Source organism: Capra hircus, chromosome 9 (genome assembly GCF_001704415.2).
Source record: "Capra hircus breed San Clemente chromosome 9, ASM170441v1, whole genome shotgun sequence".
In the NCBI taxonomy this organism is placed as follows: Eukaryota; Metazoa; Chordata; class Mammalia; order Artiodactyla; family Bovidae; genus Capra; species Capra hircus.
The window spans coordinates 20,366,649-20,394,415 of record NC_030816.1 but is presented as its reverse complement, the minus strand read 5'-3'; the positions used below and the strand labels follow the sequence as shown (position 1 = coordinate 20,394,415).

Below are 27,767 nucleotides of genomic sequence, written 5' to 3'. Positions count from 1 at the left end.
AATGGCAACCCACTCCAGTATTCTTGCCTGGAGAATTCTATGGATGGAGGAGCCTGGTGGGCTACAGTCCATGCAGTCACGAAGAGTCAGACCCGACTGAGTGACTAACACTTTCCTTTGGTTAGGGAATTGTCTCCTTATGTGACTAGAATACTGGAAGTTCAGTCCTCCTTCCATAGTGAACTGAAAACATCAGATAACACTTTCCCAGCTCTGTGCCAGCTAGAACACAGGCATATGACCCAGGGTCACCTAACCAAACAATCATCCACCTGAAATTTGTAACATGCAGATTGTGAGGCAGGGATTGAGAGAATTCTGGCTGATAGGGAGGATAAGGTGAGGGCAGCAGCATCCTCTTGCAGTAGCCACAGTGTCAGCAAGCATATCCAAGTTCCAGTTCAGTGGTGGAAGCAAGGGCATCTATGTTGTGTGGACACTACCCTGCAGTGTGTGATTCTGGCTGAATACATGCGTGCATGCGAAGTTGTTTCAGTTGTACCTGACTTTTGCAACCCAGTGCCATGCCCTCTTCCAAGGGATCTTCCTGACCCAGGGATCCAGGGATCGAACTTGGGTCTCTTACATCTCCTGCTCTGGCAGGCGGGTTCTTTACCACTAGTGCTACCTGGGAAGCCCTCTGGGTATGTAGCCTTCCTTTATTGTCCACTTTAAAATCTGGTTCTCCAGGTTTTCCTACAATTCTCTGTGCTACACGACTTCCTTTGAATAATTCCTTTTCTTCTTAAATTAATCAGAATTTGTTTCCATTGCTTGCAACTAATAACCTAAACAGATATAACTATTTCTTCCTTTTCTTTGGCCACACACAGCTCTTGGAATTGTAGTTCCCCAACCAGTGGTGGAACCCGTGCCCCCTGCAGTGGAATCACAGAGTTCTAACCATTGGACTGCCAAGGAAGTCCCACAACTGTCATTTATTCAGACCCACTTTTTACCATTTAAAAGCCTAGGCAGACAAAAAAAAAAAAAAAGGGAAAAAAGGTTTGTTTTGGAGATAGGACTAAAGTTTCTTTTTTCCTCCTCCTTGCTTCTTTTTCCAAATTTTCTTTTACTGAGCATTGCTTTGCTATTGAAAAATTCTAAAAATTAAAAAAAATTCTATTCAATTCTAAAAATTCTATTACTGGACAAAAGAAATAAATAATAAAGCTTCTTGAAAATCAGAATATTGACAGAAATCTCTTATCACTTCCTGTCTCTGATAGTAAAAGAAAACAGAGGACAAACAGAAAAGAGGAGTAGAAAAAGTCTTTTGGGAAAAGCACACAAAATCCTTACTCTGGAAATAGAATGAATGATTATTAGAGCCAAGAAACTTTTGCCTTCGAAATGGCAACTGTAGCAAAGTAAGGTTGAAGAGGAGATCAGAGAAGATTTTCAATATCAGAAAGGGTTTCTAAGAGCAATCTGCTGAAGCCACATGGGGAAATTTAGGTCTTCCATTTTGGGGGAAAGAGTTTCTCTATATAATCTTCTGCTTAAAATGCTTTCAAATTCCTTCAGCAGGGATGAACACAGCAAGACAAGAAGTCACAGCTATGGGGCCCCCGGGACATAGGAAGCTTTCCGTCACTGGTAGGAATTCACAACCAAGTTCCTCTGAAGAAACTAAATAACTTTTCTTCCCTTATTACAAACAAACAAAGATAATAGACCTAGTGTGATGTTTTATTTTCATCTGAGTCTGTAACATTTTTGAACAACAAAAATATTTTCTATATGTGATATGAGGGTGATCAAGTGACAGATGAATCAAACAAGTTACCTGTGGCTCTAAACATCTCTCCATTGTATCCCCCCATTGTTTCACTAGCAATAAAATACTGAAACAACAATAATAAATAGAAAACCTGTCTATTTTCCCATACTGGTTAATGTGAGGAGAAAACACCTGCCCATTGCAGTCCCACAAAAATGGTTTTAATACAGGGTCACAGAAAATTCAATGGTTTTATAACCCGCTATAAAACAGCTCTTTGTCTTTTCCCCCTAATTCCCGAGTGTCACATTTAACAAAACAAGGAAACTACAGATAATAGAGGTGTTTGCAGATTAGCCTTTCAAGCCATAAATAACATAGGGTTTTGCTCACCTACAAATATTAAGGCAGCTTATCAATGTTTAAGTGCCTTCCTCTTTGTAATAGTTGCTAACATTTTAACCCAGGCAAATTGGGAATTTTTTCTCTCCTGTCTTCTTACACTGACAGAGTACACATTCATAAGGTTCTATGATCAGATTTCACGGTATAAAAAGTGAGACATTGCCTGAACACTTGCCTGCTACGTGAGAGGCCCTGTTTTGGGAGATGTGTCTGCTCTACACTTTCCTTGCTCTGCTCTCTCTCTGCTATGGTTTCGATCCTCGCTGTCCTGGACGATGCAGCTGTGACTCAGAGCAGTCGGTGCAATGCTACAGGCTAATGGAGGTGCCATCGGGCATTCCTTCCACCACCAGGAAGCTCTACATCAGCCATAGCAAAATTCAACACCTTCAGGTAATCACTCATTCTCCTGCAACTTTATTTTGTGAGACAGGGGGAAGAGGTGACTGTGGGGTTGTTAAACTTAATGTAAATAATCGAAACTTAAAAGCGATGATTATGAAATTGTGTCGCTGTACTAGCTACCTGTTTGCTCTGTGTAGTGAGATGGGTATATGCCTCTGGATATTTCATTTTAGGGAAGGAGCCCCCCCCAATAATAAAATAATATTTTGTTTTAGTTTTTTAAAATTTTAATTATGTTGTTGCAGAGTAAAAGTAGAGTAATGATTCTTAACAAAAAGAGTTTGAGAGCATTGGCTCCTTCATATCCCCGTTTTAAAAAGAATTTGTTTGGGGGGGAAAAACATACTTTTGTTTATGCCATAGAAGGCAGATGATACCTATAACATTATAAGGCTATCAAGATAAACATAGCATGTGAGAATTATTCATACAAACCCTACAAACCAGCTGGGCATTAATGTCTTTATGGAAACTTATACAGAAGAAATACACGTTTTTGTTTTGCCACATTACTGAAATTCTCATTCTATGTGCTTTTATTTTTTAATCTATTTATTTTTAGTCGATCTGTGTGCTTTTACTTATGGCTTTTATTTTCATGCTTTCCTATTCAGAGGGCACTTGAAAAGAGAGCTATAGATCTGTCTGACTTGTATAACATGAAGAAACTTGTTTTTGACCTTTGGTATTTTGAAAGGTATCAAGAGACTAGAGTTCTCATTTTAGTTTTCTCACTAGAGATAGAATTACCTTAGACAAGCAGTTAAAAAAAAAATTCTCTGGACCTTATTTGTTACTTTTATGACATGAGAAGGCTGGATTAGATTGGGGATCCCAGGAGTTTTCTAGATGGAAAATTCTCTGACTCTCTGGTCACTGCTTCTCCCTCATCAATCCAAACCTTAAGATAAGGAAATACCTGTCTATGGTCCAGGTGCAGAGAGTCAGCAGGTGAATGTACTTTTCCTTCAAACAGAGACACCTCCCTGTCCCCCTGTTTTATTTGGTCAAGAAATTTTAATGTAGGTGCACACACACACTGGGAGTGTGAAATAGGTGGCATGATATTTATTTCGAGGTTCAAAAAGCACCATTGCCTAGTCGTCATCTGTTTACTTTCCTCTTCTAATCCAGTAGTGCCTAATGCCTGTCAGGTCTCAGCATTCAAGCAAGACACCTGGTTAAAGGGCAAAATGCTTAAATATTTGTCCTGAGGTCTTGAGATACTGAGAGGTGGAGTGTCAGCGAAGCTTGGTAATGATCCCCCACTGTTGCTCTGCAGTCAATAAGATGAAATTATGTCTCTCATCAAATTCACTTACTGATTGAGTTCATTTGTCATTGGTTTAGGTTCACTGAACAGCAATATTGATTGGTTTAGGTTCATTGAATAGCAATATTGCCACTTCCCTGACTTTATCCTAGTTAATTATCTCTAGAAAGGACTGTTCGCAGCAGAAAAGTTGAAGAAAGAGAGGACTGTTTGGTGAAGGAAGTAGAAAGTTCTGAGCAATAATACTTCTCTTTTCCCTTTTAAAAATCCTTTAGGCTTTAAATACCCATATTTTACTTGCATTTAGTGAATACAATGTTATTCTGTTTATCTGGTTTGAATTATAGAATTGGGTGCCTGTATTTTAAACAAAAAGACTTAAAATGGGTCTACAGATTAATAACAATAGAAACTATATATATATATATACACATATACATATATATCTACACATACAGAACATATATATGTATGCATGCATAGCATGTTTATATATATATATATAATATATGTGTATGTGTATACATACCACAATTTTAAATGTTTTTATTACTTGTTCATGTGATTCCATTGTCTTTGGGTCTGTGAATGCTATGGTTGAGACTGCAGATAAAAGATGAAAAATTCAGTTCTAGGAGTTTCTTAGTGGCCTAGTGGTTAGGATTCTAGGCTCTCAACTGATGTGGCCCAGTTTAATCCCTGGTCGGGGAACAAAGATCCTACAAGCCGCATGGTACAGTCAAAAAAATTAAAAAGTATTAAAAATTCACAGTTCCTGCCCTTAAGAGGGATTTTATTCATCCTTTTATCTGTAAAAATCCCTACTTCTTTGAGGTGCACACCATCAGATAATAACACTCTGTTCCTCTGTGAGTTTTATACTGTGCCCCTGTCTCTTTCATCCTAAATCTCCTAGTCTTCCTCTCCATCCTAAATTCTGCATCTTTTGGGGTGCCTTTAGCGTTCAATATCCTAGTCCCACACTTCCTTGAACTCTTAAAAATTATCTATCTACATTTTCAGTTCTCCACAGCTGTCTACTCTCTTGTTTATATCATGGGAGAAGGCAATGGCACCCCACTCCAATAATCCTCTTTATACCTGAAATTTTTCTAATCAAAAATCTTTAATTCCCATATGCGCTCTCTTGTCATTATCTCCTTTCTATTCAGCTGCCATATGCTGTACTTATCATTCTACCTCACGAAGACTTCTAATTCTAGATCTACGCACATTCTCTCAGATAATCAGTTCATTTCTTATTTATCTTCTTTCCCTACCCCTTCCCCTTTTGCATCCCACAATTAAGTATCTCCACACTTATTCAGCAAAGCCTCAGTCTCTACTTAACATGATCACTTTCCTTTGTTTCTCCTATACCTGGACAGCTGGTGCTGCTGGAGAGGACCATATCTGGTGTCATACCCAAGATAACTTTTACCAAACCCAAGGTCATGACAATACATGCCTGTATGTTCTTCTAAGAGTTTTACAGGTTTAGCTCTAACATGTAAAGGACAAATAGAAACGTCTTTGGGGTTCTCCAGTGACTCAGTGGTAAAGAACCTGCCTGCAATGCAAGAGCCACAGAAAATGCAGGTTCAATTCCTGGGATGGGAAGATTCCTGGAGGAGGGCATGGCAACCCACTCCAGGATTCTTGCCCGAAGAATTCTGTGGCCAGAGGAACCTGGCGGGTTATAGTCCATAGGGTTGCAAAGGGTTGGACACGACTAAAGCAACTTAGCATGCGCACAGAAATGTCTTTCTCATGGCAGTCAGGGAGAATAATCATTTTCATACATCTTTCGTGGAAGAGAAGAAGGTACTTCAAATTCTTCTTGTGTAAGAAATATATAGGGACTTCCCTGATGGCCCAGCGGGTAAGACTCTGTGCTCCCAATGCAGGGGTCCTGGGTTTGATTCCTGGTGAGGGAACTAGATACCCGGTGCCTCAACTGCAGTCTCAGTGCTGCCCCTCAGTTGTGTCTGGCTATCTGTGACCCCATGGGCTGTAGCCTGCCAGGCTCTTCTGTCCATGGAATTTCCCAGGCAAGAATATTGGAGTGGGTTGCCATTTCCTTCTCCAGGGGATCTTCCCCACCCAGGGAATGAACCTGCATCTCTTGGGTCTCCTGCATTGTCAGGAAGATTCTTTACCACTACCCTACCTGGGAAGCCTCCAATTAAGACCTACTGCAGCCAAATAAATAAATACATAGTTTATAAGTTTATCAACAAGGGAGAGGTTATGAATTCTTTTTATATTCTCTCCATACTTTCCAGAATTTTTAAGTTTTTCAGAGAACAAATGTTGCTTCGATGATCAGGAAAAATTCCAGCATAGTTTAGAAAACTCGTTGCTGGCTTGGTTCGCATATGTCTGAGGCAGTCACTGTGAATGTGTCAGATTCCTGTGTGCATTTGACCTAAACAGAGCCTAAGGAAGTTCTGTGACCCTTTAGTGCTTGGAGAGGGGGCTAACTGAAAACTGAAACAAAGCCTTTTCATGGAGAGGCCGGCAGAACTGGCCCCTCTGCCCTGTTTCATTCTACTTGGCTTGCTTTTTTTTTTTTCTTTAACTTTTCATATTATATGGTAACTTTTATCTCCATAAGTATTAGGTTCACCAAACTGTAAAACTGTGATGGCAGGAATTTTACTTAGCTAAGCTTTCTAAGTCTGTTTTTCTTTTTTTTCCCCTAACCCCTAATTGTTAACATCAAGCCACACTTGCCTTGCTTTTTAACCAATGTTGACAAATGGCCAACAGTTCCAAGGTTAGCTCCAGGGCAAAAGCATCTCTTTCCCAGCCCACGGAAATGCAAAAAACAAGTCTGGCAGATTTTTTTTTGCCTTTGTCAGCTCTGCAAACTCAACTGATAAGTTGAAAATCAATGAGTGTCTTTCTCATTGTGGCACCAGAACTCTATACACTTCAGCTAAATTCATGTTATAAACAGTAAAGTTAAAAATATATGTGTTCACATTTCTCCAAAGAAGACATACAGATGACTAACAAACACATGAAAAGATGCTCAACATCACTCATTATCAGAGAAATGCAAATCAAAACCACAATGAGGGCCCATCTCACACAGGTCAGAATGGCTGCTATCAAAAAGTCTACAAACAATGAATGCTGGAGAGAGTGTGGAAAAAAGGGAAACTTCTTACACTGTTGATGGGAGTGCAAACTAGTACAGCTACTATGGAGAACAGTATGGAGATTCCTTAAAAAAACTGGAAATAGAACTGCCTTGCTGCTGCTGCTGCTGCTGCTGCTGCTGCTGCTTAGTCACTTCAGTCGTGTCCAACTCTGTGAGACCCCATAGACGGCAGCCGGCCAGGCCTCGCCGTCCCTGGGATTCTCCAGGCAAGAACACTGGAGTGGGTTGCCATTTCCTCCTCCAATGCATGAAAGTGAAAGTGAAGTCGCTCAGTCATGTCCGACTCTTAGCGACCCCATGGACTGCAGCCCACCAGGCTCCTCCGCCCATGGGATTCTCCAGGCAAGAGTACTGGAGTGGGGTGCCATTGCTTATGACCCAGCAATCCCACTGCTGGGCATACACACTGAGGAAACCAGAATTGAAAGAGACACATGTACCGCAAAGTTCATTGCAGCACTGTTTACAATAGCTAGGATATGGAAGCAACCTAGATATCTGTTGGCAGACAAATGGATAAAGAATTGTGGTACATGTACACAGTGGAGTATTACTGGGGTATAAAAAAAAACACATTTGAATCAGTTCTAATGAGGTGGATGAAACTGGAGCCTGCTATACAGAGTGCAATAAGTCAGAAAGAGAAAGACAAATATTGTATATTGACACATATTATGGAATTTAGAAAGAAGATGGTAACTACAACCCTATATGAGAGACATCAAAAGAGACACAGATGTAAAGGACAGACTTTTGAACTCTGTGGGAAAAGGTGAGGGTGGGATGATTTGAGGGAACAGCACTGAAACATGTATATTACCATATGTAAAATAGATGACCAGTGCAAGTTCCACGTATGAAGCAGGGCCCTCAAAGCCAGTGCTCTGGGACAACCCAGAGAGATGGGGTGGGGAGGGAGGCGGGAGGCTCAGGATAGGGGGACACATGTACACCCATGGCTGATTCCTGTCGATGTATGGCAAAGACCACCACAATACTGTAAAGTAATCAGCCTCCAATTAAAATAAACAGATTAACTTTAAAAAATATATGTGTTAGGGTGAGATAAACCTGGATTGGAAGCCCAATCCTTCCACTTTCTAGCAAGAAATACTTGGACAAATTGTTCTGCCTTCTTGAGCTTTAGTTTCCCTCAGTGAAAAGGGAGTAATCCTGTTTATACACAGAGCTTTGTAAACATAAGCACTGTGTGTGTCAGTTCTAGTGACACGATGAACCCAGAGGCTGTTATACAGAGTGAAGTAAGTCAGAAAGAAAAACCAAGTATGTGTACTAACACATATATATATGGAACCTAGAAAAATGGCAGGTGAACTTATTTGAGGGCAGGAACACAGACTCAGGCATAGAGAGCAGACTTGGGGACACAGCAGAGGAAGAAGAGGGTGGGACAAGGGTGACAGGGTGGCACTGACAGATATACACTACCAGATGCAAAGCAGATGGCTAGTGGGGAGGGGCTGCACAGACGCAGGACGCGCAGCCGGTGCTCTGTGACGACCTAGACGGGCGGGATGGGAGGGAGGGTCAAGGAGGGGCAGACATCAGCAAACTTAGGCTGCGTCACGTTGTTGTATGGCAGAAACCAATACAAAATTGTAAAGTAAGTATCCTTCAATTAAAAGACAAAAGATAAGCATAGTAAATATTCAGAAAATGGTGGGCCATTTTAACCAATAATCAGTTCAGTTCAGTCGCTCAGTCGTGTCCCTCTCTTTGCGACCACTGGATTGCAGCACGCCACGCTTCCCTGTCCATCAACAGCTCCCGGAGCTTGCTCAAACTCACATCCATTGCATTGGTGATGCCATCCAACCATCTCATCCTCTGCCGTCCCCTTCTCCTCCTGCCCTCAATCTGTCTCAGCATCAGGGTCTTTTCAAGTGAATCAGTTCTTTGCATCAGGTGGCCAAAGTATTGGAGTTTCAGCTTCAGCATCAGTCCTTCCAATGAATATTCAGGGCTGATTTCCTTTAGGATTGACTTGTTGGATCTTGCTATCCAAGGGACTCTCAAGAGTCTTCTCCAACACCACAGTTCAAAAGCATCAATTCTTCAGTGTTCGGTTTTCTTTACAGTCCAACTCTCCCATCCATACCTGACCACTGGAAAAACCATAGCTTTGACTAGACGGACCTTTGCTGGTAAAGTAATGTCTCTGCTTTTTAATATGCTGTATGAGTTGGTCATAGCTTTTCTTCCAAGGAGCAAGCGTCTTTTAATTTCATGGCTGCAATCACCATCTGCAGTGATTGTGGAGCCCCCCAAAATAAAGTCTCTCACTGTTTCCATTATTTCCCCATCTATTTGCCATGAAATGGTGGGACCAGAAGCCATGATCTTAGTTTTCTGAATGTTGAGTTTTAAGCCAACTTTTTCACTCTCCTCTTTCACTTTCACCAAGCGGCTCTTTAGTTCTTCACTTTCTGCCAAAAGGGTGTGTCATCTGCATATCTGAGGTTCTTGATATTTCTCCCGGAAATCTTGATTCCAGCTTGTGCGTCATCCAGTCCAGCATTTCTCATGATGTACTCTGCACAGAAGTTAAATAAGCAGGGTGACAATATACAGCCTTAACGTACTCCTTTCCCAATTTAGAACCAGTCTGTTGTTCCATGTCCAATTCTAATTGTTGCTTCTTGACCTGCATACAAATTTCTCAGGAGGCAGGTCAGGTGGTCTGGTATTCACATCTCTTGAAGAATTTTCCACAGTTTGTTGTGATCCACACAGTCAAAGGCTTTGTCATAGTCAAAAAGCAGTAGATGTATTTCTGGAACTCTCTTGCTTTTTTGATGAGACAACGGATGTTGGCAATTTGATCTCTGGTTTCTCTGCCTTTTCTAAATCCAGTTTGAACATCTGGAAGTTCACAGTTCACGTACTGTTGAAACCTGGCTTGGAGAATTTTGAGCATTACTTTGCTAGTGTGTGAGACGAGTGCAATTGTGTGGTAGTCTGAGCATTCTTTGGCATTGCCTTTCTTTGGGATTGAAATGAAAACTGACCTTTTCCAGTCCTGTGGCCACTGCTGAGTTTTCCAAATTTGCTGGCATATTGAGTTCAGCACATTCACAGCATCATCCTTTAGGATTTGAAATAGCTCAACTGGAATTCCATCACCTCCACTAGCTTTGTTTGAAGTGATGCTTCCTAAGGCCCACTTGACTTCACATTCTAGGGATGTCTGGCTCTAGGTGAGTGATCACACCATTGTAGTTATCTGGGTCATGAAGATCTTTTTTGTTTAGTTCTTCTGTGTATTCTTACCACCTCTTCTTAATATCTTCTGCTTCTGTTAGGTCCATACCATTTCTGTCCTTTATTGTGCTCTGCTTTGCATGAAATGTTCCCTTGGTATCTCTAATTTTCTTGAAGAGATCTCTGCTCTTTTCCATTCTATTGCTTTCCTCTATTTCTTTACATTGATCACCAAGGAAGGCTTTCTTATCCCTCCTTGCTATTCTTTGGAACTCGGCATTCAAATCGGTATCTCTTTCCTTTACTCCTTTGCCTTTTGCTTCTCTTCTTTTCTCAGATACTCAAGCCCTCCTCAGACAACCATTTTGCCTTTTTGCATTTCTTTTTCTGGGGATGGTCTTGATCACTGCCTCCTGTAAAATGTCACGAACCTCCATCCACAGTTCTTCAGGCACTTTGTCTATCAGATCTAATGCATTGAATCTGTTTGTCACTTACATTGTATAATTGTAAGGGATTTGATTTAGGTCATACTTTAATGGTCTAGTGGTTTTCCCTACTTGCTTCAATTTAAGTCTGAATTTGGCAATAAGCAGTTCATGATCTGAGCCACAATAGCTCTCTGTCTTGATTTTGCTGACTATATAGAGCTTCTCCATCTTTGGCTGCAAAGAATATAACCAACCTGCTTTCGGTATTGACCATCTGGTGATGTCCATATGTAGAGTCTTCTCTTGTGTTGTTGGAAGAGGGTGTTTACTATGACCAGTGCGTTCTCTTGGCAAAACTCTGTTAGCCTTTGACCTGCGTCATTTTGTACTCCAAGGGCAAATTTTCCTGTTACTCCAGGTAGCTCTTGACTTCCTACTTTTGCATTTCAGTTCCCTATAATGAAGAGGACATGTTTTTTGCGTGTTAGTTCTAGAAGGTCTTGTAGGTCTTCATAGAACTGTTCAACTTCAGCTTCTTCAGCATTACTGGTCGAGACATAGACTTGGATTACTGTGATTTTGAATGATTTGCCTTGCAAACAAACAGATAATTTTGTCATTTTTGAGACTGTATCCAAGTACTGCATTTTGCACTCTTTTGTTAACTATGATGGCTACTCCATTTCTTCTAAGGGATTCTTGCCCATAGTAGTAGATATAATGGTCATATGAGTTAAATTCACCCATTCCAGTCTATTTCAGTTCGCTGATTCCTAAAATGTTAATGCTCATTCTTGCCGTCTCCTGTTTGACCACTTCCAATTTTCCTTGATTCATGGACCTAACATTCCAGGTTCCTATGCAATATTGTTCTTTACAGCATCAGACTTTATTTCCATCACCAGCCACATCCACAACTGGATGTTGTTTTGGCTTTGGCAAAAGTAATCTGCATTCACCTGATAAAGGGAAAAAGTTCTCTATGCTTATTAACACAAAATGACTATTCCCTGGATTCAGTTAAGAATATAACTGGTATTTACTATGTAGGCTCGACTATATACTTTATAAATAAAAATGGAGACAAATTGAAGCTCCCACACCACACTTTGTCCTCAAAGAAACTGTCCATTCAGATTCACGTCATCTCTGAGACTGGCTGCATAGTCAGCAGTCTTTTTAGGGTTTGTCATCACACAGATAGAAGTGGAAGCATTTGCAACATCAAGGTCTTTTTTCAGGAGATCAACAGTCCCAGAGGTGCAAATCTATGTGTAGAGTCATTTGTGACTTTATATGAAAGAAAGCCTAGAAAAAGGCACTTTAAAATGAAGAATAGATTAAACACCCTGAGTCTCGGACAGGTCGTTTATTTCATTTTTATTTTTTGGCCTCATTCAGTTCAGTTCAGTTCAGTCACTCAGTCGTGTCCGAATCTTTGCAACCTCATGGACTGCAACACACCAAGCTTCCCTTTCCACCAACTTCTGGAGCTTGCTCAAACTCATGACCATCTCATCTTCTGTCATCCCCTTCTCCCCCTGCCCTCGATCTTTCTCAGCATCAGGGTCTTTTCCAGTGAGCCAGTTCTTCACATCAGGTGGCCAAAGGATTGGAGTTTCAGCTTCAGCATCAGTCCTTCCAATGAATATGTAGGATTGATTTCCTTTAGGATTGACTGGTTTGTTCCTCTTGCAGTCCAAGGGAATCTCAAGAATCCTCTCTAACACCACAGTTCAAAAGCATCAATTCTTCAGCACTCAGCTTTGTTTATAGTCGAACTCTCACATCCATACATGACCACTGGAAAAACCGTAGCTTTGACTAGATGGACCTTTGTTGGTAAAGTAATGTCTCTGCTTTTTAATATGCTGTCTAGGTTGGTCATAGCTTTTCTTCCAAGGAGCAAGTATCTTTTAATTTCATGGCTACAGTCACCTTCTGCAGTGATTTTGCAGCCCAAGAAAATAAAACCTGTCACTGTTTCCATTGTTTCCCCATCTATTTGCCATGAAGTGATGGGACTGGCTGCCATGATCTTGGTTTTCTGAATGTTGAGTTTTAAGCCAACTTTTTCACTCTCCTCTTTCACTTTCATCAAGAGGGTCTTTAATTCTTCACTTTCTGCCTTAAGGGGGTGTCATCTGCATATCTTAGGTTATTGATATTTCTCCTGGCAATTTTGATTCCACCTTAAACCATCCCTTATATGGAAGATCTATACTATATAATCTCTAAAATTTCTGCTTTTCTAAAAATATGATCTGTGTCCAGATCTTGTGTCTCATTTGAAAAACATTAGTTATAGACCACAGGCAGCAGAAAATGTATTAGAAAATGATGAGTTGAGGAAGAAAGGGCTTTGGAATTCTGTAGACCTTGTTGAAATTCAAACTTGCAGGGTTATAAGGAGAACTAATGATAACATATAAAAAAGCACATGGAACTTGTAGATGCTCAACAAATGCAAAAAAAAAAAGTATTGTTCTTGGGACTAGGACTAATTAATGCATCTGATTAATCATTAAGAAAATATCAAATGTTAGCAGCAATATATAAGCCAAGGCAGCTGCCAAAAATTTTATGATTAAAAATATTTGTTTACTGAATTTTTAACATGAGATTCTTCAACTAATGTACCATTTTAGGCGATTCTTTCAGTTCAGTTCAGTCGCTCAGTCGTGTCCAACTCTTTGCGACCCCATGAATCACAGCACACCAGGTCTCCCTGTCCATGACCATCTCCCGGAGTTCACTCAGACTCACGTCCATTGAGTCGGTGATGCCAACCAGCTATCTCATCCTCTGTTGTCCCCTTTTCCTCCTGCCCCCAATCCCTCCCAGCATCAGGGTCTTTTCCAATGAGTCAACTCTTCCCATGAGGTGGCCAAAGTACTGGAGTTTCAGCTTCAGCATCATTCCTTCCAAAGAAATCCCAGGGCTGATATCCTTCAGAATGGACTGGTTGGATCTCCTTGCAGTCCAAGGGACTCTCAGGAGTCTTCTCCAACACCACAGCTCAAAAGCATCAATTCTTTGGCACTCAGCTTTCTTCACAGTCCAACTCTCACATCCATACATGACCACTGGAAAAACCATAGCCTTGACTAGATGGACCTTTGTTGGCAAAGTAATGTCTCTGCTTTTCAATATGCTATCTAGGTTGGTCATAACTTTCCTTCCAAGGAGTAAGTGTCTTTTAATTTCATGGCTGCAGTCACCATCTGCAGTGAAATATACCATAATTCACATCACAGGTCTTCCTATAGTATAATCATATATAACAAATATGTGCTGCAGAATTAACCCACTTTGAAGGTATTAACCATATACTGGTATTAGAAAAGGGTTCAACTGCACAATTAAATCAACATTTATAAGCTGTAGACAGTAAGACATAAAATTGTGCATTGAAAATTCCAGCTTACCTGAATTCTAAATCAGGTTGAAAATTTTGTGAAGATTTATCAAGCTGAGGAAAATCTGGAACAATTCTTCGTTTACCTAAACATGATTTTACTCTGAGAAACAAATACCAAAAATTACATCATCCTAAAAAAGACCAGATGTCAAGCTAGGAGTTTGGAGGGTATGTGGAAAGATAGGGGTGCTTGAACTTGCAAACCATGGAGAAAGTGTATCAGAGTCCTAAAACTGAGGAGAGGATTTGCATTAGGTCTGGGGTATATGCATGAATGGACTCCTTGCTCTACTGACATGGAGACACATGTATCCTATTTGTTTCTTCATGAATCTTTTTCATCAATGAAACAAAAATTGGGGAGTGGGAACAAGGAGACTAGTTTTCCAAACTATAATATACTTGAAAATGTCTTTCTGATAGGCCCATCCAACTGATAGCAGTATCTAGGACATTAATTTTTTTTTTACTTTTAATGCTTAAAATTGTTTAAATGTAATTAAAAAATGTTAAACATCTAAACAATGCGAAATGTAGATAGATAATGAAAATTCCCTATAACCTTACCCCCTAAGAGTTAGCAACTCTAATTAACAGCTTGGTGAAATTTCCAGATTGTTTCCTTTTTGGCTGTTACAAGATGATGCAACAAAGAACATCCTGTTGATCTTGTCGCACACATCATTGTGCAATTTGTAAGCACTTCTACCTACAAGTAAACTTGCTGGGTCAAAGAATACACAGCAAAAGTTGGCCAATTTTATGTCTTCCAATAGTGTATGAAAGTTCTTAAAATATTTTAGACCTCTTACACTGCTAGCAGCTGTGAATAAAAACGGTCAGGACCTGAGTTTCTATCCTTTTCCAAGAGATAATTTAAAACCACATGGAGCCCAGCCCGTGCTCTGATGACCTTGAGGGGGGGAAAGGGGTGGGGAGAGAGGTTCCAGAGGGAAGGGTATATATACATATATGTATATAATTATTACTGATTTGTGTTGTTGTATAGCAAAACCAATACAATATTGTAAAGCAACTTTCCTCCAATTAAAACAAGTTTTAAGTAATTCTGGTAAAAAAAATAAAATAGATCCTGAAGGAAAAAGCTGAAGTATCATTAGTATTGAATGATAACATATATGCATTTTTAAAAATAACAATCCTAATTTACTGCTTTTCTCCTCTCTTCCCCACCCTTTCTTTTCTTTTTTTTTTTTTTTTTTTTTTTAATAGCTATCTAACTTTACCCAAATGTTAGCTCTAGAAGATTTTCTTCTGCTGGCCAGTGGAACAGAGTCAGTAGAAAACGACACTTTCAAAACTCTGAGTACTTTGAAGACCTTGGAACTTTGGAAAAATAAGTTAAGACGGGTCCCCCGTGCTCTCCCGGCCAGTCTTGAAGTGTTAAAACTAAATGATAATTCAATATATGTCCTTCACGGATCTGATTTTGAAGGACTGAAGAAATTAAAAATCCTTGAACTGAAAAACAATCTGATCTCTTCTGTCTCTCCCAATATGCTCTCCTCCCTTGTCAGTCTGCAAAGCTTGATGTTAGACGCCAACAACATCGAGAATGTGGAGGGACCGCTGGCACTTCCCCATCTGAAACATCTGAGCATGGAGAATAACAAGCTACATCTCATACCAGCTAGCTTCTTCACTTCCCTTCAGTCTCTGCAATTTCTCAGTTTCAGTAGTAACTTTCTGACTAAAATTCCTATTAACCTCCCCAAATCTTTGCTCTCTTTAAAAATGGAGAGAAACCGGCTCAAAGCGGTGAGGTTTCGAGATATGAAACACTTAGAGAATCTTTCCCACCTTTACCTGTCAGAAAACTCACTCTCTTCCATCGAGGGGGCACAGCTCCTTGCCAATTTAACCACCCTTGAGGTGTCCCAAAACCAACTTCAGACGTTGCCCCTCCGACTACCAGCCCGGCTACAAAAGCTGGATATCAGCAATAATCTGATTCGGAAAGTTACGGCGCAAGAGTTCCGGGACCTCCGAGATTTGAAACACTTGTTTCTGGACAACAACATTGTCAGCTTGTTTGAAGCTGGAGCCCTGCAGAAGTGTTCCCAGCTCTCCAATTTGGCCTTGGAGCAGAACCTACTCCTGTCTATACCTCTGCGGTAAGTGAGTTTATCATCTATGGAACTTACCAGAGAAGTCTTCCAAAGATGGGGCCAACTAAATACATTATAAAAGAAAGAAAAGTAGTCCAAGTAAACGTAATTTATCTAATTAAAGCTATCCAAGAGTTCAGAGGCAGAAGTTTTAAACAAGGGTTTGGAATCTCCAGCCCTCAAGCTGACTCCTACACTAACTTACCTTGCCTGTGGGACAAGATGCCAACAGGAGATCTGTATTAGAAGCAACTGCAGCTTCAGGGAAGTATGCTAACGAACATCACAGGGGGCTATTGCTTGTAAAAATGTGTTCTGGTTTTCTAAACTATGGCCTGGATCCAGCAGCAGGCCCACTAGGCATGTGCTTAAGGGGGTGCATGCTTAGTCCTGTCTGACTCTACGACCCCATGGACTGTAGCTGCCAGGTTCCTCTGTCCATGGAATTTTCCAGGCAAGAATATTGGAGCGGGTTGCCGTTTCGCTACAGGGGATCTTCCCGACCCAAGGATGGAACTCGTGTCTGTTGCATCTTCCGCACTGGCAGGCAGATTCCACTGCACCATTTGGGAAGCAAGGCATGTGTTTAACCACTAGCAAAGCGAGGACCCCAAAAAAACTGAGCGGGGAAATGTAGTAAGACATTTATATTTTTAAAAGCATTGGAATAGTACATAAGGGAAAAATCAAAACCTTGCAATCTAACATTGCATTTATTTTGAATTACGTGTTTAGGAGCCGCATGCTTTTCTCAGTGCTGCGGGGTGCTGCTCCATTTTCTGTGGGCCTGTCTGTGAGTGTGTGAGTCAGTTTGTGTTGGTCTTTGTGTTTCCAGTTGTTTCTTCTATTCTCTTTCTCTCACGCGCAAACACACATATATCCGCATCCTCTGGCACTTCATAATCTTTTCCCAAATATCCCTACTTCTATCCCCAACCCACTGTGCTTATTCCCCTCTAACCAAAGGCATAATCTGTTACTAATATGTTCATGTTAATTGACTCTATTTATTTAACTTTTATCCCATGTTTCACATTTTAAAGTAGAATAAAAATAGAAGAGTAAGTACTATTATTCTCCTAAAAAAGATACTATGTTGTTTATTAAACGTGCCTATCAGCAGATTCTTTTTCTTTTCAGCACTTTGTAGAAAAAAGGCTTCCTACCCTATTATCATTATTAAATTTCTCACAATTAATATATCAACTTCTGGTTCTGTAGGATCCTGTGGCACTAGATTTACTTATTGTCATTGTTCATTATGATAAATTTTCTTATCAATGAGAAAGGAATAAAATTATATTTTATATGGACAGATGTTCATTTTTTTCTAGTTGAAAAAGGGATTTAAAAAGTATATGGTATGTTAACTATCCCCAGTGCAAAACATCAAAAAGTGATTTTTCAAACTGAACTCTGTATTTAAAATTCTATATTGAGAATGATTTGAAAGTAATCAATTTCTCTTAATGAATAAACATGCATATACAATCAATTTAATTCAACAAGTATGTTTTGGCATTCACCATGTGCCAGGTACTTTACCAGGCACTTGGGATACATCAGTCTAATAGAGAGATAAAACTTCTTGCTCTTAAATTCTAGCAATGAAAGAATGACAACATAATATATAAGTAAACTATATAACATTTAGATATTGTTAGGTGTTTTAACTAACAACAAAAAACAAGCAGGGTTACCAGGTTCAAGACTGTAAAGAGTGGGGGTAGCTGGTTTTAATTTCTAATAAGGTAAAAAGGGTACTCCCCTTGTAAAGGTAAGCTTTAAGCAAAGACTGGAAGAAGCTGACAGATTTAGCCATAATGCAATTTGCAGGGTGGTGGGCAGGGTGTGCGGGGGTGGGAGTGTTCTAGACACAATGGCCAGTACAGAGGCTCTAAGGCTAGAGCATGTGGGCAGTATTTCAAGACTCTCATTTTTAAGACCAAGATCATGGCATCCTATCCCATCACTTCATGGAAACAATGGAAATGGTAACAGGTTTTTTTTTCTTGGGCTCCCAAATCACTGCAGATGGTGACTGCAGCCATGAAAGTAAAAGATGCTTGCTCCTTGGAAGAAACGCTCTGACAAACCTGGACAGCGTATTAAAAAGCAGAGACATCACTTTCCTGACAAAGGTCTGTATAGTCTAAGCTATGGTTTCTCTAGTAGTCATGTACAGATATGAGAGCTGGACCATAAAGAAGGCTGAATGCTGAAGAACTGATGCTTTTGAACTGTGGTGTTGGAGAAGACTCTTGAGAGTCCCTTGGACTGCAAGGAGATTAAATAAGTCAATCCTAAAGGAAATCAACCCTGAATATTCATTGGAAGGACTGATGCTGAAGCCGAAGCTCCAATAGTGTTTGGCTACCTGATGTGAAGAACTGATCATTGGAAAAGACCCTGATTGCTGGGAAAAATTGAAGGCAGGAGGAGAAGGGGATGACAGAAGATGAGATGGTTGGATGGTATCACTGGTTCAATGGACATGAGTTTGAGCAAACTCTGGAAGATAGTGAAGGACAGGGAAGCCTGGTGTGCTGCAGTTCATGGGGTTGCAAAGAGTCAGACATGACTGAGTGACTAAACAACAACATTCTTGTTATTTTAATAATTTCTCTACTATATTTTCGATTACTGCATGCTCCTCAAAAAAATATGCAGAAAGTAAAAGGTCACAAAACAAGTTAGGGAGTAACTATATCACCTAAGGATTCTCAGCGGGCTGTGACAGCCATGGACAAAACTGTGAACTTGGTGAATTTTTCTATTCAGGTGACTCTTAGAAAGCATTTGGAGAAGTAATCCTGCTAAGTTTAATGAGTGAAAAGTAGCTTAATTATTCTTAATTACTTCTGACAGAGTATCTGTGCCTTAATAAGTGACTACAGAAAACACAATGCTTTTACCCAGCAGAGTGTATAATGGGTTTGCAAGCCTGCTGCTTAAAACTCAACATTCAAAAAACTAAGATCATGGCATCTGGTCCCATCACTTTGTGGCAAATAGATGGGGAAACAATGGAAACAGTGAGAGACTTAATATTTTTGGGCTCCCAAATCTCTGCAAATGGTGACTGCAGCCATGAAATTAAAAGACACTTGCTCCTTGGAAGAAAAGCTATGATCAACCTAGATAGCATATTAAAAGCAGAGACATTACTTTACCAACAAAGGTCCACCTAGTCAAAGCTATGGTTTTCCCAGTAGTCATGTATGGATGTGAGAGTTAGACCATAAAGAAAGCGGAGTGCCGAAGAATTGATGCTTTTGAACTGTGGTGTTGGAGAAGACTCTTGAGAGTCCCTTGGACTGCAGGAGGATCCAACCAGTCCATCCTAAAAGAAATCTGTCCTGAATATTCATTGGAAGGACTGATGCTGAAGCTGAAACTCCAATCCTTTGGCCACCTGACATGAAGAACTGACTCATTGGAAAAGACCCTGATGCTGGGAGAGATTGAAGGCGGGAGGAGAAGGGGATGACAGAGGATGAGATGGCTGGATGGCATCACTGACTTAATGGACATGAGTTTGAGCACACTCCGGGAGTTGGTGATGGACAGGGAAGCATGGCGCGCTGCAGTGCATGGGGTCGCAGAGTCGGACACTTCTGAGCCACTGAACTGAACTGAAGCCTGCTGCTGCTGCTCCTCAGTCGCTTCAGTCCTGTCCAACTCTGTGCAACCCTATGGACTGTAGCCTGCCAGGCTCCTCTGTCCATGGAATTCTCCAGGCAAGAATACTGGAGTGGGTTGCCATGCCCTCCTCCAGGGGATCTTCCCAATCCAGGAATTGAAGCCAGGTGTCCTGCATTGCAGGCAGATTTTTTTTTACCACTGATCCACCAGGGCAGCCATTGCAATCCTGAGCTAACCCTAATTTTCAAATCTGATTTCACAATTGAATTATCTGGATAACTTTTAAAAAGCCCATTCATGCCTAGACCTCACTTCAAACCAATTATGTCTTTACCCCAGGCATCAGTATTTTTAAAAAGCTCCCCAGATGAATTTAAGGCGTAGCCCAGGTTGAGAACTACTGGGAAAGGACTATGGGGCAAGTAGTGAGCTACCAGGGGGTATATGCCCATGAGGCATAAATGAAGCCACCCAGCCCTCTACTCTGTCAGAGAACTTGGCCTGTGTTCTTATAGAAAGTGATTTTTAAATTCCCCATCAGGACCACCAAACCCCTACTCTGCAATTTGTATTTGAACTGGAAATTTGGAAGGACCCCAAAAAGTTTTTCCATGGTTTCCCTCCTGTAAAGAATTAAAATACAATACTATCTATTCCTTGGGCTTCCCTGGTGACTCAGCCATAAAGAATCTGCCTGCTAATGCAGAAGATGTGCTTGTGATCCCTGGGTCTGGAAGATCCCCTGGAGGAGGAAATGGCAACCCAATCCAGTTTTCTGGCCTGAAAAATGCCATGGACAGAGGAGCCTGTCGGCCTATAGTCCATGGGGTCACAAGAGTTGGACACGACTGAGTGACTCAACCACAACTTAGAATTTAGACTACCCGGAACCTGGGTCTCACTTTTTGCTGCTTCTCATTTCACCAGTCTGCATCTCAGGGAACAAAGATAAGTTACACCACTCCTTCATTATTCACAATTTGGATAATTCAAATCCAGAATAGCTTTCTACAACGTAGTAAAGCCAGTTAGCATTTTCTGTTACACTGAAGTGCCATCTACTGACAAAATGGGGGTTTGCCTCTTTTTACTCTAAAAAGGGATACTGCCCAAAGAACAAACAGCATTTCTAGACACTTGTTTGTCTTAAAATCAGGGCTACATTTTTATAGAAATCAGACTTATAAAGACAAATTATATCAAAGAAATAAATGACTGCCAAAAGATCACAAAAGAAGGAAATTACTGATTTCTTTTATAATACCATTTTGATTATCCATAATAACATGAAAGAAAAAAAAAGAGTCCTACAGGTACAGTTTTTGGCTACCCAGCTGATAACTGAATAACTGTGTTCGTTTAAAAGAAAAGCTTGGCTTGCTCATTTTCTTTAGTTAACATTTTTATGTGACTTCTGTGCAGTGAATACTTGGAAAATCAGAAGCTTTAAAAAGCTAAATAACTGGGACTTCCCCATGGCCCAGTGGTTAAGACTCCACTTCCAATGCAAGCGGCTGGGTTCAATCCCTAGTTGGGGAACAGAGATCCCACATGCTGTGGATGTGGCCAAAAAAAAAGAGCTGAATAATTAACCTGAAGTCACATACTAGTAGATAGAATAGCCAAAGTTAGAACTCAAAGTCTTAATAAGGAGACTTGACTCTTGAGTTTACCGTATCTTTCCTCAGCTGTGCCCCTTGTACCCTCAATATTTACAGAGCCTTGGTTGCCGCTTCATCACTAATTAACAGTGCATTTTTTCTTGGGGAAAAAAAAAAGCTACACACAGGTTTTCTGTCTAACTTTTGGAGATGTAAGCTGGATAAGCTAGTGTGTGCACAAAGTTATATCCTCTCAGCAATTAATTTCAAACTGAATTTAACTGTGGATATCAATTCAAAAATTGTTAGTTGTATTAACAACAAACTTATTAAGAGAAAATGCCTTTGCAGGAGCTTATACCACACTGTTAAAATGTATGAAGTGATTTTCCCTGGTAAATTAACCTCTTTTGTTAGGTAAATTTAATTCCAAATTTTAAAAAAGTCATTTTAAACAAGCATGACTTTAAAATATTCAAAAGCACAAACACTTATGTATGTATATGCATTATATGGTTTGAGATGAATACAAATATAAAATACATAAACATAAATATATACAACTATAAAATGTAAATATCAAAGAAAAAAACCAAGGGCAAAATTTGGGCTAAGTGCCAGTAACCGTGGGCTTCCCTGGTGTCTCAGATTGTAAAGAATCTGCCAGCAATGCGGGAGACTAGGGTTCGATCCCTGGGTTGGGAAGATCCCCTGAAGAAGAAAATGGCTACCAATTCCAGTAACCTAAAAGATTAACTTTTTAGAATTAAATTCATCTAAAAATAACACTATAAAAAACAAAAGGTAATATTGTTGTAAAATATGGTTAAATTCATTTGTTTCTTTCTCCTTGGCATAGCAATCATATGACTGAGACCACCATAAAAAATTCCAGTGAATACTAAAAAGCATGAAATAGAATACGTTCAGATGGCATGAAGATAGCATTTGGGTGGTATTTTGCGGGACTTTTTTCCCATAAAACTTTTTCACTTATTGCACTTCATAAAGAGAATAGCACTTAATGGAAACTTGTTGATTCACAGAAAGATTTTCAGTTCACAACTGTGATCCTTTTTTATTTTTATCAACAGTCATTAGCATGAAATTTTTCAAATTGGTATCCACAGTTGAAAATTTTTTTTTTTCTTGGTTATACAGCAATACCTGTTCAAGGTTGAAAACTTTGTGTGCTGAGAAATAAAGGAGTCATCCATAACTGCTCAAAAAGAACCCATGTCTAGCCATAAGTTGTTTTTATGTATTTCAGATCAGTCAATTTTGTCTTCTATTTTCCCCATTTAACATTATTGTGTAGCTTTTTTCTCTCTCTTTTTCTGTTTCTTTTTTTTTTTTTAATAAATATCACTATGGACCCAGAGATCTTAATTCATTCAGTGAGTTATGGTTATTTATAGTTGCTAGTCTCTTTTGATCCTCAAATTTCATTAGTAGGCACCTCTCCAAGCTGGAGACACAATTCCATTATCTCTATTTAAAAAAAGAAAAATTGTGGTAAAACACACATAACATGAAATTTACCACGTTAACCATTTTAAAATGTACAATTCAATACTGAGTATATTTGCATTGTCATGCAACCAGTGTCCAGAACTTTTTCATCTTGCAAAACTGAAACTCTGTACCCATTAAACAACTTATTTCCTCTCTCCCCTAAATCCCTGACAACCACTATTCTACTTTCTGTTTCTATGAATTTGACTACTCTAGACATCTTATGTAAGTAGAATCATACAGTGGTTATCTTTTGAAGTGAAATGTTTGTCAGTCAGTCATGTCAGACTCTTTGTGATTCCATGGACTATAGTATACCAGGCTTCTCTGTCTGTGGAATTATCCAGGCATGAATACTGGAGGGGGTTGTCATTCCCTTCTCCAGGGAATCTTCCTGACCCAGGGATTGAATCTGGGTCTCCTACGCTGGGGCAGATTCTTTAACGTCTGAGCCACCAGGGAAGTTATCTTTTTATGACTGGCTTTTTTTCCCACTTAGCATAGTATCCTTATTCATGTTGTAGCATGAGTCAGAATTTCCTTCGTTTTAAGGCTGGATAATATTCCATTTTAGGTATTTATATTTTGTATTGTGCTTACTCATTCATCAATCAATGGACATTTGGATTGCTTCCACATTTTAACTATTGTGAATTTGACATGGGAGTATAACATGGGCACATAAGTATCTCTTTGAGAACTTCCTTTCAATTATTTTGAGTATATACACAAAAGTGGAATTGATGGATCATATGGCAATTGTATTTTTAATTTGGGGAGGACCACCATACTGTTTTCCATACCGTCTGTGTTATACTCCCATCCACAATGCACAAAGTTTCCAATTTCTCCACACTCTTGTTAACACTATATTTTTGATAGCAGCCATCATGATGGGTATTCCACTAATCTCTGAACACTTCATTGCATTCTGGTTCAGTTGTTCTAGCTTACTTTGCCCCAGACTTGGAATTAGCCATTTTTTTCAAGATTTTCACTGGAGGAGAAAAATATATGAATATAAAATAGAAGAAATCAGAAGGTTAGAAAATAAGTCCTATGAGAAAGGGTTAAAGGCCAATAGGTAAGACTGCGGTTTGTACTTTAAATTAACTTTTCAAAAGAAAGCTTGTTTTCTAGCTTCAGAGGGAACAGAACGGTACAGCAGAGGTGGATGTTGCTCAGTCTGAGTTGCCTCGGCAGTTTTGAATGACGGTCACAGCCTCCTCTCACATCCTGTTCCCATGCTTTTGCAGGCTCCCAGGAACCTTAGCCAGGCTGGACCTAAAAGGCAATGCCATCCAGGACATTGCTGAGAGGGAGGTCAAGGATCTGAAGCAGCTTCAGGTTCTAAACCTCAGGAACAACAAGCTTTCCGCTTTAGACCTCAAAGCCCTGGAGGTGCTGCCTCGCCTCCGGCACCTGTATCTGGATGGAAATCCGTGGAATTGCACCTGCAGCCTCCTGAGAGCCAGAGAGGTCCTGAAGGCCAAGGGCACAGATGTGAGGGGAGGACAGTGTGTGGCACCAGCTGAACGACAAGGGGAGAGCTGGATGTCTTCCAAGAAGATCATGAAGCAATGTGAGCATCACTTACATCTGACCGAGAAAAGCAAAGAGACCAAAAAGAAACCAAAGCTGGAGGAGCACGCCAGCATCAGAATCAATGTGGATGATGATTACTATGATTATGAGATAGATTAAGGATGAGCTTTGTTTGCAGTTTAGGAAAAGGTTTTGTTTCTTTCTTTCTTAAAAGTAGACCTCATTTTTAGAGCAGTTTTAGGTTCATAGCAGAATCGAGAGCAAAGTATAGAGATTTCCTGTATACCCCCTCCCCCTACACAAACATAGCCTCCCGCATTACTACATGTCCCACCAGACGCGGAACATTTATTACAGTTGATGAACCTGTATCAGCGCATCATAATCACCTAAAGTCCACAGTTTACGTTGGGGTTCTCTTTTGGTGTTGTACATACCATCAGTCAGTTCAGTTGCTCAGTCGTGTCCAACTCTGTGCAACCCCATGGACTGCAACACGCCAGGCCTCCCTGTCCATCACCAATTCCCAGTTTACTCAAACTCATGTCCATTGAGTCAGTGATGCCATCCAACCATCTCATCCTCTGTCATCCCCTTCTTCTCCCACCTTCAATCTTTCCCAGCATCAGGGTCTTTTCCAATGAGTCAGTTTTTCTCTTGAGAGAAGACCTTTTTTGAGAGTTCAAAAGTATCAGTTCTTCTGTACATACTATGGGTTTGGACAAATATGTAATGACATGTATTCACCATTATAGTATCACACATAGTAGTTTCACTGCCCTAAAAGTCCTCTTTGCTCCACAAAAAATGCTTTTTAATGTTCAATCTCTTAAGCAGAAATATATAATACATTTAGAGATGCAATATTTTTAAATAAGTTTTTCTTTTTTTTTAATGAATGAAATGACAGTTAAGATAAGTTGAAATGACAGTTAAGATAAGTTGAGGTGGGAGGAGTAACGTAGAAAAGAAGGTATAAATTCCTACCATGTTAAAAATAATTTGTGTTTTATTCTGAAACCTAGACAAACAGTAATGCCCAATAAAACCGCCATCTAACTTCCTGCAAATTGAGCAGATTGTTTTATCAAATAAAAAGTGATGATTTCATATATGAAGCTGGTACCTAAAGGCCTACACTATACACTTTTGCTTACAAGAAATAAAAACTGACTCTAACTTCAAGCAGGAAAGAATTTATTGGAAAGATTGGGACTAGCTCACAGAATCAAAGGAAAAACTGGAGCATATGGTAAGGATGGAGATCAAGTCTACCCCCAGGGCCCCAGGGAACAAAAACGTAATGGAGAGTTCCTGAGCTTTTTCAGGGTTCTCTCTGCAGAACCAAGTGTTCCACTATTATCAGTGTTATTAATAGCTCCCCTCTTCTCAAGAGTCACATCCTCAGAGGGAGAGACTAATTGTTCTAGCTTGAGTCACATGTTTGCCTTTAACTAAGGGACAGAAGCCAAGGCTACTTTGACAGTCTCCCCATGACCAAAGGGAAATCAGAAAGGGAAATATAAACTGGCACTGTAATTACTGCAGATGTTCCTATACCAGGCTTCCTGAAAAGATCACGCTTTAGTTACATTCAATTTTCTCCAGGGACCATAGCCTCTGCTGTGCCTCCCTTGTGATTAACTGCATGCGTTTGAGAGCTGCCTGACAGAGGATATAGGTGTGACTGTGGGATAATTTTCTATCAGCCTACCTGTGAAAATGTGCTGTGTGCTTAGTCAGTCAGTCATGTCTGAATCTTTGCGACCCCATAGACTGTAGCCTGCCAGGCTCTTTTGTCTACGGGATTTTTCAGGCAAGAATAATAGAGTGGGTTGCCATTTCCTCCTCTGGGGACTTGTGAAAATGATCTACTTGCAAATAAATTTAAAACCCCATCAAAATCAGCTGCTTCTCTAAACAATAAAATTTATCAGCTATAGTATTGTACAAAGATTTTCATCAGAATGACAAAGAAAGAAACTGTAGCAATTGAGCGGATGAACAAAGATGCCCGTAAGAAGCTAAAACTTTCTCCAGAGTGCTATGTTTTAAGTTAATCTTTTGGCAAATTTTGTATTACTTGCTTTATATCCGTATTTTCTTCTCCCCAGATCTTTATAACATTGATATTCCTTGGAGAAGAGCCTACTAATACTGTCGTTTCTAGTACTCCTTGGCACATTGACAAGTATCCCAAATACATGTGCACAGATGTGCAGAAATCAGGGAAGTCGTATGGTTTTCCTTGCTATTGTGTGGAGCTTCAATTCTTCTAATGAGTTAGAAGATCTAACAAAGATGAATGATGTTTGATGTGTAATGATTTGTATGATTTATAAATGATTTATACACGCTGACTGCATGGATATTGATAATCAGACATCTCACGCAATGAGGACCTTGAGAAAGAACCTAGTCTTGTACAGGTGAGGGAGTTCAGTCTTACCGGGGTGAAGTGACTATTCAGTTCAGTCGCTCAGTCATGTCCGACTCTGCGACCCCATGGACTGCAGCACGCCAGGCCTCCCTGTCCATCACCAACTCCCAGAGTACTCAAACTCATGTCTACTGACGGTGATGCCATCCAACCATCTCATCCTCTGTCATCCCCTTCTCCTCCCGCCTTCAATCTTTCCCAGCATTGGGGTCTTTTCAAATGAGTCAGCTCTTCACATAAGATGGCCATTGCGACTATTGGGTTCACACATATAGGAAGTGGGAGAACCAGAACTTGATTGCATCCAGGCGTTTTGACTTCAGTCCAGTACCCTTTCTACTATAGCATTCAAAACTACGTTAAGATTCCCTTAGCACATTCTACTCGCAGTGTTTTGAGTGGTAATAGGTTCAATAAAGTATCTGTATTCATCTGCTTGGGCAGCTGTAACAAAATCTCACAGGCTAGGTGACTTAAGTAACAGAAACTCTGTTCTGGAGGCTAGAAGCCCAAGGTCAAGATGTAAGGGCTGGGTTTTGGTGAGGTGTCTCTTCCTGATTTGAAGAGGACTGTCTTCTCACCGTGTCCTCACGTGGCTTCTTGTCTGTGTGCACACACATGGGAAGAGAGAGATCTCTGACATCTCTTCTTCTTCTAAGGACATCAGTCCTATTATATTAGGCCCCACCTTTGTGACCTCAATTAACAGTAATTAAGGGCTTCCCTCTTAGCTCAGTTGGTAAAAGAATCTGCCTGCAATGCAGGAGACCTGGGTTTGGCTGGGGCCAGGAAGATCCCCTGGAGAAGGAAGTAGCAACCCATTCCAGTTTTCTTTCCTGGGGA

At 40.2% G+C, this 27,767-nt stretch overlaps 1 protein-coding gene across 1 annotated transcript; it reads left to right on the top strand.

Annotated features, from left to right (window-relative positions):
• LOC102170698 (nephrocan) lies at positions 2,268-25,615 on the top strand. The gene is made up of 3 exons (XM_005684526.3): positions 2,268-2,521; positions 15,283-16,184; positions 24,196-25,615. Exons 1-3 carry the CDS (start codon positions 2,333-2,335, stop codon positions 24,641-24,643), a joined length of 1,539 nt encoding a protein of 512 aa, XP_005684583.2. The 5' UTR covers positions 2,268-2,332; the 3' UTR covers positions 24,644-25,615.

Bases quoted from the DNA above. Each gene is read 5' to 3' on its own strand.
- LOC102170698 (XM_005684526.3), top strand. From the start codon at position 2,333: ATGTGTCTGCTCTACACTTTCCTTGCTCTGCTCTCTCTCTGCTATGGT. The intron at 2,522-15,282 runs GTAATCACTCAT...TTTTTTTAATAG, and splicing joins GCAAAATTCAACACCTTCAG to CTATCTAACTTTACCCAAAT. The intron at 16,185-24,195 runs GTAAGTGAGTTT...ATGCTTTTGCAG, and splicing joins CTCCTGTCTATACCTCTGCG to GCTCCCAGGAACCTTAGCCA.